The following is a 14,333-nucleotide window of genomic DNA, read 5'->3' as shown; positions in this document are numbered from 1 at the left end:
CACGACAATCTCTCAGACAAGCATTAACCATTAGACACAACAAACACTCTGAGTTAATAACAAACGACCTCAGAGACACAACAACAGAGATGATTGACAAACTCTCAGAGACAAACACACCGTCATAGACAGAACAAACCCAGAGACACAACAACAAACAAAGAAAACATGTAAACTTTGATATCTTAAAGTTTTGAGCAGAAGCTGTGGATGTAAAAAAAAAATTGGAAGTCGTGTCAGTGTTTTTCAATGACAAGTTGTGTTTTTTGTCTTATCAACTTTGAGAAAGAAACTGGTGAGGTTTAAAGTTACTGTTTAAAGCTACTAATAACACTTATTTCACTTTAACATTAATAGTAGCTATAAATGGATAAAAAGTAGGATGTGTAATTCATAAAATAACAAATCATTATTCTTTATTATGATATTGTTGGTAAATTGCTTGTTATATGAGGAATAAAAAAGTTTAAGGCTGATTTCATTTGAAAATCATCAACAAGTCATCTTCACCTCAATCTTCTTGAGACCACGACGCTGTTCATTCTTTTACTACAGCAGCACCATGTGTTGTGTTTTATTCATTACATAATTATCCATAGCTTTAGTGACATCTTCCAGCCTTTCAGACATTAGTCATTATAAAAACAATGGCAGATGAAATTTAAACAGCATGTGTGTGCTGTTCCGCATCCATGGTGAAATAATAATTAATTATAATACTTATAATAAATGTTTGTAAATGTTTTGGGACAATAATATAAAATGTTTCTTCTCGAAGGTTATTAGTAAAAGGATGTACTGAGCAAAAATGTATATATAAACTAAACTATATAAACTAATAGGTTACTCACCCATGCAGTCATTATTGTGTGTGAGCTCAAAGCCTGGGAAGCAAAGGCAGTTATAGGAGCCCACTGTGTTCTTGCACGTCCCGTTTCCACACGGCTGTCTCTCACACTCATCAATGTCTGATAGAGAGAGTGAATAAGAGGAAAAGAGAAGGTCAAAGAGAGATTAACACATGCATTCAGGTCATTATCTCATTATCTTATTATTGATCTGGGTCATGAGCATTTGGCAAAGCAAGACTGAAGAGCATTAGTCTAATCCAAAGTCACAAAGTCATAAAGTCAAGTTCTTTTTTTTTTTGAAGAGGTGGGAACACACTCACCCATGCACATCGTGAGGTCAGCTGTGGCTTTAAAGCCATTATGGCACAGACAGCGGTAGCTGCCCTGTGTGTCAATGCATTCACCATGGCTGCACACATTGGGGATTTCCAGACATTCATTACGGTCTGCAATAAAGAGGAATGGCATAAACTTTCATAAACACATAGCAAACAGTTAACAAACATTTGAAAAATGTAACTGATGGACCAGCTTGTAATTGTATTGCTAAATTACCGCCCTCATAATTATATAAAATGATGCCCCCTGTGTGGCTTTTGTAAAAAGAAGACTCACCCAAACACGCTCCACTGGGGGATAGTTTGAAACCGGGAGAGCACTCGCAACGGAAACTACCAGGGATGTTGTTGCAGTTGGCATTACGCTGACACAGGTTGTCCCCGCTGTTACACTCATCAATATCTTAGAAACAAATAGAGAAATAAGGAGAAACAGCAAGTGCTACAATTAGTCATGAGGGATATAACTGTCTTCTGTTAGAACATGGTGTGTCTCCATACAGAATGGATTGGGAGGGCTGTGTGTATGCATGCTTGTGCGAATGTGTGTATGTACCTTCACAAACCAGCAGGATGTTATTGTAGCTGAAACCCATAGGGCACTCGCAACGGAAGCTGCCGATCTGATTGATGCATGCTCCATGTGCACAGATTCCAGGAATCTCCCTGCACTCGTCAATGTCTGGATCACGAAACACATTTTACATGTCAATTTATACGTAATGTAATGGCAAGCATGGCTCTATAAATTATAAACTTTACTATATGTCTTACCAATGGGTTTTCCAGTGTGGATATCGATGATAAAGCCTGGAGCTGGGTTTCCACACAGGAGCTCATACTCAGCTACACAAAGCAGCAACACAAACATTAGTGGATAAAAGACTGCAGCGGCAATTAGTGACAATCAGAGTACTTAATGTTGCCTTCCAAAATGGCTCCCTAGGTCTGGCAGCTGTTGTGTTGAGCATTTGTACACTGTCCCATTCATAAAATGCTCTGAGGTTTCGAGCCAAGTATGAAGGCGGCATTGCGTGAATCCGTGTTCCTATAATTCTGTTTCCCAGACCATGAACCATTCCACAAACAAGCAAATTAAACTAGAATCCGTATATCAATAAATGTCTAAATTACTTTAATAGCACAATATCATACTTTAGGCACCCATTTATTTCTCCAGATTTTTCAATTAAAATTCGTTATTGAAAATGCCTTATAATAACTTACTACAACGGCTTCTTAAAGACCTATGAGTCAGTTCATAATCGCTGTATTAAGTAACACTTCCGGGTGTTTAATGCTGGGATATTATTAACTTTGCGAAACAGTTGCATTTGATGACTTTTGTCATCAAAAAAAAGTCACGCATGATGCATGAGCCAACAAACTAGTGACTAGACAGCTATCTCTTCTGGACACTCACAGGTAGCTGGAGTTGGACAGGGTTCACACGGCTTGTTCCAGGCTTTTCCCACATTGTAAGCACAGCAGCACATCTTCTTCGTCATGTTAAATGACAGCTCGTTTTCACATGTGTCATTAAAGTTGTGATAACACACGCTTTTCCTCATGTCTGTAAAAGAATAGAAAACATCAGTGGTGAAATGACTTTATGTATGTGGTAGATTCCTGTTTTTCTGGTGAAATAAATGCTTTACCCATGCAGTTGTTGCCACCGTTGACCTGCATGTACTCAGGAGGGCAGACGCAGGTGTAGTTGCCCAGTGTGTTGTAGCACGTTCCTGGGCCGCAGATGCCGATGTGGGTTGAGCACTCATCAATGTCTGGAAGAGCAGAATTTAAATGAGAAAAGATTTTTATTTTAACTTATTGGGTAGGTGGGTAATGTCATCTTTTGCAAGGGAACATTTTATTTTCCTCTGGATCTGCAGTGATGGTTCATATTATCTCCTCTAATAAAAAAAATACAGCCTAAAATACATCCTGTTTTTTTTTTTTACAAACCCAACAGGCTGATTGTTTCAGTTGTGTATGCACTGATATATCTATTTTACAAGCAGACATTTCCACTTGTTTTTGACAGCTGTTAAAGAGAATAAAGAAAGAAAATACCCAGTTTGTACACACACTACAGTTTTCAGTTTCTTGACCACAATGTTTGACAGCTGTGCTGACAGGTTCAGGAGAGTGTTTTTTTTTCAAATGATCATTACGATTAAAGTATTATCTATAATACATAATACTAATAGATTATGTAAAATATATATATATTATACTTATACTTAATTTTTCTTATTATCTATCAAAATTTTAGTTCAAAATTTCAAGCTAAAAAGTTTTATGAGCAATTTTTCCTTAATAAACAATAAATTAACCAGTGTAAAATATATATACACATGTCTAATGTTTAGCTTCAGGAAATCAGAACAAATCACTGATGAAATCACCAACACAACCTTAAATCATTCCACATTTGGAACTGATAGGATACCCAAAGCCAGAATAAAGCTTCCACTTTATACAAAAAAACCCCCAAAGTATAATGATATCACTTAGTTTGTAAGAAAAGAGAGTTACTAGATACATAGGGAACTCCCATAGATTGTTCATTCATTTATTATTTTTATTTTAATACATTCAAATAATGTATTAAAAGAATACCATTCCTAAATAGATTTTGACCGCAAAGTTGCAGTGATCAATACTAAGTCACTTTCTAAGTAGATTAATGTGAATGGAAGTATGAGGAATATTAATATTTGGGATGATCTCTTCTTTACTCATAAATGTAAAAGTACAAGTAAGGGGAATGGCTTTCAGCACTGTCACCTTCACAGATGCGTGTCTCTTCATTGAGGAAGTATCCAGCAGGACATTCACACTGGAAACTGCCAAATGTGTTGACACAGTTGCCCCCTTGACACAAGCCGGGCAGTTCCTGGCATTCATCTATGTCTGTTCAGAAGGAGAGAAAGAGGTACTATTAATGTGAGCATCAGAGTGGAAACAGTAAAGCAATTAGTAGTCAAGTGTCACAGGCACAGCAAGGATACTGCAGATATACACACAAACTAATACAGCAAGGACACTCAGAGCACGCACGCACGCACGCACGCACGCACACACACACACACACACACACACACACACACACACACACACACACACACACACACACACACACACACACACACACACACACACACACTTACTTACCCTCCAGGATGACTGTGATAGGGTTGGGTCTAAAGCCTTCTCCTCCAGGACACAAAGTTTTGTATTCGGCTACATAGAGAGAAAATTTGTTAAAATTCTCTACAAATAACACAACACAAACACACACACAGACTATGTTTAAACTAGCCTTTCATATAATAATAACAACAAAAACAACAACAACAATAATAATAATAACATTAATACTACCTTATATTTATTATATATACAAATCTGAATGACTTTGTGTATTATATGCTTATTATTATTATTATTATTATAACTTTACGACAGCTGTTAGTGGTGAGTTGTCTTCATGAGCAGCAGAAAGGACGTACTGGAGTTGATCAGAGGACAGAGTTCACACGGATTCCCCCAAGCTCCACCCAGAGAGCAGCAACAGGAGGCTCGAGACACACCCACTCCAATCTCAGCACTGCATGAAATGCCTCCATCACCCCGATCCAGCGTGTCCAGGAAACAGTTACCTACCCGTGTGTCTACAGATAGAAAGACAAAGTGGCAGAGAGACATGAACACATATTTAACTCAGGTAGAACAAATAGTATACTGCATATCCTTCCCATGCCTTTATATAACTAATCTCATTCTCAGAGAAACTGAGAGTGTTTTGAATGAAAATCTCAGGGCAGATAAGTGTGTAAATGCCCATATTTTTGGCTGATACAGTTGGTTGATGTTGCATTTCTACAGTCTAAATGGAATTGAAAATTATAAAGTCTACCATGGTGTCTCTTTGACTATTAAGTAGAGGCAATACTTTTAGAGGACACTTTAACCAATTATTTATCCTGAAGTTTGTGAACTTACCATACACTATTTTCATTAGCAGATTTGGAAATTGACAGATGACTTTATTTCTTGTGACAGCAAATGGCAAATTTTTTTTTATTTTTTTAAAAATAGATTTATTATAATATTGAAAACAGTGTAAACTGATGCAATGATATGATAACATGACTGAGTTATGTCTTGCTGATGTAGTGAGACATGAGACTGACACACTTACCCACGCAGCCTACCCCTGTGGGGTTGAGCTCAAAGTCTTGAGGGCAGTTACACAAGTAGCTTCCTGGCATGTTCACACATAGGCCATTAATGCAGTTCACTGGGTCTGCACACTCGTTCACATCTAACAAAGAGAGAGAGAGAGAGAGAGAGAGAGAGAGAGAGAGAGAGAGAGAGAGAGAGAGAGAGAGAGAGAGAGAGAGAGAGAGAGAGAGAGAGAGAGAGAGAGAGAGAGAGAGAGAGAGAGAGAGGGGTGAACTGTCTGGTGTGGAACATCTATTTCACTTGAGCTTTTCACCGCCTACTGTACAATGATGGGTCATATGTTCAGACTTGTGTGTGTGTGTGTGTGTGTGTGTGTGTGTGTGTGTGTGTGTGTGTGTGTGTGTGTGTGTGTGTGTGTGTGTGTGTTTCGCGTGCAAAAAAAAAAAATCTGAACAAATCCAACATAAGTAAATGAAGATATTTTAATCCTACTGAATACCAATATGGAGCTTTTTACTGAGGCGATAATACGTAATGGGTTAAAAGAAAAGTATTTAAAACATTTAAGAATTTTGTTATTAAAACATGAGATGGTTAAGAAACAGCCTGACAAAACAAAGCACTTTTTTGAGTAATTATTTTGTCACTGTAACTTGTTCTGGTAGTGTCTCTGTCTTGATATAAAACGTTCTGAAGGTTTTTGAAAATGCTGAGTTGGTCAACATAATAGTTCTTGGTAAACAGAAAATACTGAATCTGCATCCGAAACAAAAAGCAAACTGAAACTGGTCTTAGTTAAAGAACTTAGAACTTAAAAACAACTAATTGCATGACGTGTCCTTTCATTTACTGTAGTTTCTGGTTGGTGCTGCAACTTTTGTTCAAAACAAAGCATGTTTTGTAGCCTGTATGTACAATACAGTGGACTACACCAGTGTGAGGTGCTACTTTACATTATTATGTTAACCTGCAGTACTTCCTCTCACCTGTGCAGTTGCCTCCACTGCGGTCCAGTTCGTATCCATCGTCACACACACAGCGGAACATCCCGGGCAGATTCTGGCATGTGCCGAACACACAGATGTTCTGGAAGTTGCATTCGTCTATGTCTGTGTTTATACAGAAAATAGTAAGTGTGTGTACATGTGTATAAATATGTGTTTGTGTGTGTTTGTGTGTGTGTGGGTGTGTACCCTGGCATGTTCTGCTGTCCTCAGTAGGAGTGAAGCCCATCTCACACTCGCAGCGGTAGCCTCCAGGGGTGTTCAGACACTGGCCGTTTTCACACAGGTTCACGTTATCTGCACACTCATCTGTGTCTGAGAGAGGAAACCAAATTTCGTGATCATTTATTCATTTCTCAGTTCAGTTACATTAGAACTAATAACATGCTTGAGGTGGAAGGAGTCTCCACTGTCTCCTTCATTTGTAAGTTTTCTCTCACAGAAAATTCATCAGGAGAAAGAAGTTTGCAAATAACATATGGTATGTTTTTGGGTCATTAACTTCAAAAGAGACAAAAAAGTTTAATGATCGAATGACTGCTTATAACTGTTATAATGTGACTGATAACAGGAACTTAAACAGTATTTGCAGCCATTCTTGACAAACTGCTGTGGTATAAGAGTAATAAAACACTTCCGAATGTTCTGTTTTTGGAAAATGATCAACTCTGGTTTGCCAACAGTAACTCAGCTTGCTTCAGATTATTTTGCTATAACTGCACACACCCCGATTGTTTTATTCCTTCTTACTAAATGCTAGCTAACAAACTTACACTAGCTACTGGATTTAAGTGTTAATGGTCAAATACTTATCTTTATAAATACTTACTAAAGCTACATGTATCATCAGGATGTAATGTTAAACTAAATGTGGGAAACATGGTTATGTTAGATAGCTACAGTTGTTTACAATAATTATATTGTGCATTTAATATCAGTATGTTGTGATAAGCAGCAGAAGTGAAATGGCGGTGAGGTCGCATGGTCAAGTTTGCCACTGGATCTCACTGAAACGCTGCCTTTGGTCCACTCAACAATTTCAGACTCCTAATTTCAGTCCATTAGTTTCCATTAACCATTTTCCATTAGTACATAATGATTGTAATGATGAATGGAAACGATTAGAAACAGTAAGTGAAGTGTGATGTTTCCTGTACCAGAGCAGGAGAAACCATCTCCATTGAATCCTTCCTTGCAGGCGCAGCGGTATGTGCCGGGAGTGTTGACACAGTCAGCATTGGGGTTGCAGTGGTGGTCCTCTGTGGTGCACTCGTCCAAATCTACACACAATCACAGAGTTAGAACTCACAGAGAAACTTGAGAAGTAAAGGAGCTCAGAGCTGCGTGTAAAATGTAATAGAACTTTTTTGACTGATGATTGTGTGGAAGGTCGATTCAGCTGCAGTCCTTCACCTGAACATTTAATTCCATCTCCTTCCCAGCCGTCTCTGCAGCGACATTTAAAGCTCCCAGGAACGTTAACGCAGGCAGCGTGCATGTCACAGTTATGAGCGCCGATCTCACACTCGTTGACATCTAGATTAATGCAAACAATTATTGTGGAGTAAAAAGCAACCAAATAATTTAAGTGGATTAAAATAGATCTCTCTCACACACACACACACACACACACACACACACACACCTGTACAGCCGGTAGAGCCTTTCTTCACAAAGTATCCCAGCTGACAGTGACAGATGAAAGAGCCCTTGGTGTTCTCACAATCACCATGCAGACAGATGTTGGGGTTCAGGTCACACTCATTGACATCTTGAGAATCAAACAGGCAAAAGTGTTAGACAATAAAGGACCAAACTGAGCATGATGTGTGTATATGTACCGTTTCCTCACCCACGCAGGAGCGCATGTCCATGGAAGCCATAAAGCCATCGTAGCAGAGGCAGCGATACTCTCCAGGGATGTTGGTGCACTGACCGCCATCACAGATATCCGGAGTGTCCTCACACTCATCGATGTCTGATCAGAAAAAACAGACAGGATTATATGCATGTGTGTGTGTGTGTGTGTGTGTATTACCAGCACAAGTCAAGCATTCAGAGAACATGGAGGTCTGTATATGTTTGTTTATGTGTGTGTATGTGAATGATTACCAGCACAGGTCCTAAGGTCAGGCATCAGGGCATATCCCTCACTGCAGCTGCACTCGTAGCTGCCCTCTGAGTTTGTACAGTGTGTATCACAGCCTCCATTCATGATTGTGCACTCATCGATATCTACCAAAACACACAAACATCAACGACATACTCACTGTGAAAAACATTTGAATAAGGTTTAAATGCTTTTGAATATATTCCAAGTCTTGTTTGTGTGCATGTTTGTATGTGTGTGCATGTGTGTGTGTGCATGTGTGTGTGTGTGCATGTGTGTGTGTGTGCATGTGTGTGTGCGTGTGTGTGTGATGTAAAAGTGTGAATGCTAGTCACTCACCCACACAGCCCTGCCGGTCAGGAGTCACCTGATAGCCTGTGTCACATGAGCACTGGTAGGAGCCCACCATATTCACACACTTGCCGTTCCTGCAGAGGTTGTCACTTAGCTCACACTCATTCACATCTGGATTGTTAAAAGAGGAGAGACTATTGTTTTAGAGCGCCATTGCACAAACATTAAATACATATAAATGGATAAAAAGCATGACTTGTCATTCTTTTATGTTCTGAATAAAACACTTCAGGATGTGGAATATAATCAACTTTTGGGTGATCACACTACCCAGTTGATTATTTTCCCCTAACTGCACATGTGTTTTATTTAAACACATAACCAGCATCAATATTCCTTATTAAAAAATGAACATTGTGTGGTGACATATCGGCTGTTTCTACCTTCACAGGCGGAGCCCTCAGGGCTGAGCTGGTGACCTTGGGGGCATTCACACTCATAGCTGCCCTCAGTGTTCAGACATGTACCTCCACGACATAACAGGGGATCCCGCTCACATTCATCAATGTCTGATAGAGATAGAGAGAGAGAGAGAGAGAGAGAGAGAGAGAGAGAGAGAGAGATGAGTATGGAAGTTAGACAATATACACAGACAAATTTGTGTGTACAGGGTAATAAGCATATGTGTGTGTCTGTGTGTGCGTGTGTGTCTCACCCATGCAGTTCTTCATCATCATAAAGCCACTCTCATAGCCATCGAAGCACTCACACTCGAAACTGCCTGGCGTATTCACACACGTACCCTGACCACATAGGTCCGGAGAGATAGCACACTCATCAATATCTAAGAAAGAATGACAGAAATATCACAAAAAGACACAGAAAATACAGAAAAAAACATCTATTTTGAAATTCTTGCCAGAGATTGTGTGTGCGTGTATTTTCATATTGGAGATATTTGACAGCTCTCCATAAGAAAAACTGGATGTGTGTGTGTGCCCACCTGTGCAATTCCTCTGCTCCATAGTTGGCGCAAAACCATTGTTACAACGACACTTGAAACTGCCAATGGTGTTCCGGCATGTTCCATATGTACAGAGGCTCTTAAACACTTTACATTCGTTCACATCTACCAGGAGAGAGAAAGTGGAGTTACACTGCAGTACATCTACAATTTGTTTATGCTTGTTCATAAAAAAAATTATAAATATTTATTTGCAAATAATAAGTTCAAATAGAGAGATATTTAATGTCATTTATTTTAGTGTCTTACTAATATCGTTAAAATGAACATTATTAGAATCTGGGAGCTGACATGATGAGAGCGTCATGACAACAGACAGTCCAACCGTCTATATACAAAAACAACACTTCATTTAGAGTTGCACCTTTGTAGAAGGGTCTTCCCGTGATGATGTCTCCTCTGTTGGCGAAGCCTTGGCCTCGAGGGCAGATACTCTTGTACTCTGGGGTGCCAGGTTTAGGGCAAGCCTCACAGTCTGCCCCCCACGCTTCACCCACCGAGCAACAGCACATGTCCAATCGATAACGGCCTGGTATCGGCTCACCACACTCATCCTCATCCCACTTCAGGTAACACTGCTCACTGCGGATATCTGATCAAACAGCACACAGCTGATATGTACAGTACATACACTTTTATATGACTGTATATTTGCTGAAACCGATTGCTGTATATTATTTTGGCCTACAGACACAGCTAGTAAAAATGACTAAAATATAAACTGGTATTCTCACCGACGCAGGTGCGACCCCCCTCGTCCAGCGTGAGTCCCTCAGCACATTCGCAACGGAATGAGCCGTGTGTATTCATGCATCGTCCATTAGTGCAAACACCCGGAAAGACCTCGCACTCATTAATGTCTGACAGAAAAACAGAGACAGGGTCTTTATCATCGGATAGAAACTTTCTTGTGTATGTGAAACTGGGAGCTTGTTTGTGTTTAAGAAATTTCCTGGTAAAGACTGTATATGTATGTACAGAAAAATAAACAAATTCAAGATATCATACCTTCGCACACAAGTCCCTTCTTCCGAGTGAGACCACGTGGGCAGTGAGGGTCTGTAGAAGAGGAAACAACTGTTATTACAACTGTTAATTAACGTGTTAATAACGGTTACATGTTAATGCAAATGAATTGAAAATGTAAATTATATAGAGATGACAGATATTATTGTCATTTAAAAGAGAAAAGCTCTACTGAGCAACATTTAAATTCAAATTCAAATCAAATTTTATTTATCACCTACATAAACATACACGGTGTGACGTAGTGAGATGTGTTTTACGACTGTTCCTTTTAGTGAAAAGAAAAGATGCAATAAAAGGATAAATATAGAGAGAAAATAAATGATAAACATAGATCTATGGATCTTAGAAATGAGGATAAATACAAAAAAGTAAGGATAAAAACGAATCTGTACAATGTGCAATGAGATGCACGTTGAGATGGGATGGAATGCGGATAAGTATGTTGTATATATTTTAGATGTGTATTACTTCTACATAATTTAGATGTTCTATTGAAGTATCATATAGAAGCTTTCAAGATTTTTCAAGATACAGTTATGTTATACGTTTCTCTCTGCAGCTTTGTGTATATCAGTGTGTGTGTGTGTGTGTGTGTGTGTGTGTGTGTGTGTGTGTGTGTGTGTGTGTGTGTGTGTGTGTGTGTGTGTGTGTGTGTGTGTGTGTGCGTGTACGTTTACTCACTCGCTTCACATAATTCACACGGACTTCCCCATGCGGCGCCCAGAGTAGAGCAGCACTCCGATTTGAGCGTAGCGCCGTTGATGTTCACCTCACAGTGACCATCTTGAGCATGTAGCCAGCAAGTACCCTTCATACTCTCTGTATAAAAAGAGAATAAAGTAAGAGTTTTAAAAAATGAAGTTTGTGTATATGTGACTTCATAATGCTGCTGGTATTATTGAATATTGTAGCACTACCAAATTAATAATCTTTCCTTCTCGGTGACTTGTATTTGCATAACCTAATAATAATAACTAATAACAATAAATACCATGACTGTTGATATGATGAGATTTACTGTAAGATGTTGATTTATTATGTGTAGAATGTGTCTCCTGCATAGGCACTTTGTAAGTAGATGTTCCACAAGAAACTGGTTTAAAAAAATCTGTGCTATTCATTAATATATTGCTATAGTATAAGAGAAATAAAACACTTATTCAGTTCACTTATGGTAGCGCCATCATCCTGTCTTGGCTTATTTGCCTATAACAGCCAATAACTGCACGCTATGAATATAAAGCCAATTTTCCAATAAAACAGCAAATACACATGTTTTATTCATTATAAATCTTTGACTTTCAATGTAATTTGACATGATTTATGATCAATAGTTTATACATAATTCAGGAAGTATATACTGTATGCAATATCACTTACTACTGCAGTCTGATCAGTAAAGATGGTTATGTGGTGCGTTTCTAAAAATTTGTTATCCTTTTAAAACTGATGACATGTCTACTCTGTCTCTTTGATTCAGACTCACACAATACCTAAAAAAAATGTGTCTGAAGGCTGTTTATAAGATTTATAAGATTGTACATCCATTTTCCCCCTTTATTTTCTTTCTCTTTATGTAGGAATGGTAAAGGATTGGGGTTTGATATGTACTTGGCAAGGACATTTTGTTTACTGATCAATTTCTTTAAGTGATACTTATTCGGGCCTTGAAAAAATTGGAAATAACTGATTGCAAATGATTTGCTTTTGGTTGAGAAAAAAAAATCATCTAGCATAAGCATAATATTTCAGAAACACACAGATGTTCTTACCCACGCAGATGGTGTTGGAGTCGAGTCTACTGCCGTGAGAACACTCGCATGTGAAGGAGCCGGCGACGTTTCGGCAGATTCCGTTGATGCAGGGGCTAGACTCACACTCATTAATGTCTGAAACACAGAGAGACGATCAAACACTGAGGCAGAACAGTCCATGTCTGAAACAGACATGGAACAATTGTGTATCTTGCATGTACAACTCAAGACAAATACAGCAAGTGAACAGACCTGGAGTAAAGCAAAAGTGATCTAAAATTTCTCACTGCCAGAACATTAAAATATAAAAGGACACCATTACCCCTATTTATTAATTTTAAGCTTCGAATAGAAATCGTCTCATTCTATTTGGTTGCTTCTAGAAATAAATGTTGAAAATAAACACATTCATCTGCAAAAAGAATAAATGAAATAGATTGAGTAAAATATCTATAAACAGAAATACCAATCTCGTCTAAGTTTAATTTTTATTTATTTATTTATTTATTTATTTAAGAATTCAGTTGAATTTGCATATACATATTTTTCTTGCTAAAATATCTTTCTATTTTTTTGCAGTGCACTTATATGCTAATAATATTGAAATGTTTTGAGTGTCGTTCACCCAAACCACAACTGTACCAGAAGCATTCTGTGGAGTCAGGAAGACATCTGTCACATCCTGCTAGCTCTATAACAGTCAAGTCTGCATTTTATTATGTCCAACTCCAATAAACTACAATCCTGTTGTCATTTCCTCCTTTACTCAGACTGTTCTTGCATTACAAGCTACAAAGCATAATCACAAAAATATGCTCTCTGATGCTCTTGACACTAGTAGAAAAAGTCAAGTAACAAGCAAGCTATACTGACAATAATTAAATGACGGAAAAAGAAACAAAACGGAAACAAAAACTGTCTTAAAGTGTCATCACTGATGTTTTTAAGCCTTTAAGAGGTTACAGATCTACACTGTCTGGGACAGTACACAGACTGGGACAACAAACAGTAAAGTTGAGAAGTAAAAGTCACCTTCACACGTCTCTGAGTCAGCTTTGAAGATGAAACCTTTCGGGCAGGAGCAGGCATAGCTACCAGGTGTGTTCCTACACTGGCCGTTATCACACAGCAGCCGGTTTACCAGACACTCGTCCACGTCTGGAACATTACAAAAATCCACCAATGAATATCACCAAGCACAAAAAAACCCCAATCAGTTTTACTCTTAAGAGTGTTGACATTTCTTTACAAAAGAAATGATTACAATTCAGAAGTAGTGTGCTTAACTGGACAGGGCTGACTGTAAAACTACATGTCTGAATGTGTGTTTGTGTGTGAGTGTATGTGTAGCATGTAGCTGTAAGGATAAAGCTTGAAAAACTGTTAGATTGTGTATATATAATGATATAATGAAAATATTATTGTAATTTTTTTACTGATGAAAAAAGGAGTCTCTGGAATGTCTGTGTTTCTACTAAAATGACTGAAATGTAATTAATTTCAATACAGCGTTCCCACAGCTCCAATAGCCAGACAGGCGTATCACTCACCCACGCAATTCTTGCCACTGGAGTCGGACTCCCAGCCGAAGTCGCAGATGCAGCGGTAGCTCCCACGCAGGTTCTCACACACCCCGTTCTTGCAGATGTCCGGGTTCAAACCGCACTCATTGATATCTTAGAAGCAAGAGATGTGTGAAATAAATAAATAAAAAACCCAGAAAGTGTATGGTTTGTTG

The 14,333-nt window shown here is 38.5% G+C and overlaps 1 protein-coding gene across 1 annotated transcript in view; it reads right to left on the bottom strand.

Annotated features, from left to right (window-relative positions):
• fbn2b (fibrillin 2b) overlaps positions 1-14,333 on the bottom strand; it is a 69,005-nt gene that overhangs the window by 13,266 nt on the left and 41,406 nt on the right. Inside the window, exons 18-46 of the mRNA XM_027159657.2 lie at positions 14,146-14,271; positions 13,628-13,753; positions 12,614-12,730; positions 11,523-11,660; positions 10,821-10,871; positions 10,547-10,672; positions 10,177-10,404; positions 9,792-9,917; positions 9,504-9,632; positions 9,232-9,357; positions 8,834-8,959; positions 8,497-8,619; positions 8,237-8,362; positions 8,030-8,155; positions 7,798-7,920; positions 7,542-7,664; positions 6,574-6,699; positions 6,367-6,489; positions 5,397-5,519; positions 4,705-4,866; positions 4,367-4,435; positions 3,980-4,105; positions 2,848-2,973; positions 2,613-2,762; positions 1,964-2,035; positions 1,746-1,871; positions 1,467-1,592; positions 1,172-1,297; positions 852-968 (exon numbers count right to left, since the gene is read on the bottom strand). Of these exons, the coding sequence (XP_027015458.2) occupies positions 852-968; positions 1,172-1,297; positions 1,467-1,592; positions 1,746-1,871; positions 1,964-2,035; positions 2,613-2,762; positions 2,848-2,973; positions 3,980-4,105; positions 4,367-4,435; positions 4,705-4,866; positions 5,397-5,519; positions 6,367-6,489; positions 6,574-6,699; positions 7,542-7,664; positions 7,798-7,920; positions 8,030-8,155; positions 8,237-8,362; positions 8,497-8,619; positions 8,834-8,959; positions 9,232-9,357; positions 9,504-9,632; positions 9,792-9,917; positions 10,177-10,404; positions 10,547-10,672; positions 10,821-10,871; positions 11,523-11,660; positions 12,614-12,730; positions 13,628-13,753; positions 14,146-14,271 (3,612 nt within the window). The remainder of the gene's footprint in view (positions 1-851; positions 969-1,171; positions 1,298-1,466; positions 1,593-1,745; positions 1,872-1,963; positions 2,036-2,612; positions 2,763-2,847; positions 2,974-3,979; positions 4,106-4,366; positions 4,436-4,704; positions 4,867-5,396; positions 5,520-6,366; positions 6,490-6,573; positions 6,700-7,541; positions 7,665-7,797; positions 7,921-8,029; positions 8,156-8,236; positions 8,363-8,496; positions 8,620-8,833; positions 8,960-9,231; positions 9,358-9,503; positions 9,633-9,791; positions 9,918-10,176; positions 10,405-10,546; positions 10,673-10,820; positions 10,872-11,522; positions 11,661-12,613; positions 12,731-13,627; positions 13,754-14,145; positions 14,272-14,333) is intronic.

This window comes from Tachysurus fulvidraco, chromosome 2 (assembly GCF_022655615.1).
Source record: "Tachysurus fulvidraco isolate hzauxx_2018 chromosome 2, HZAU_PFXX_2.0, whole genome shotgun sequence".
In the NCBI taxonomy this organism is placed as follows: Eukaryota; Metazoa; Chordata; class Actinopteri; order Siluriformes; family Bagridae; genus Tachysurus; species Tachysurus fulvidraco.
The sequence above is the reverse complement of the archived record's forward strand: the minus strand, read 5'-3'. Positions and strand labels throughout refer to the sequence as shown.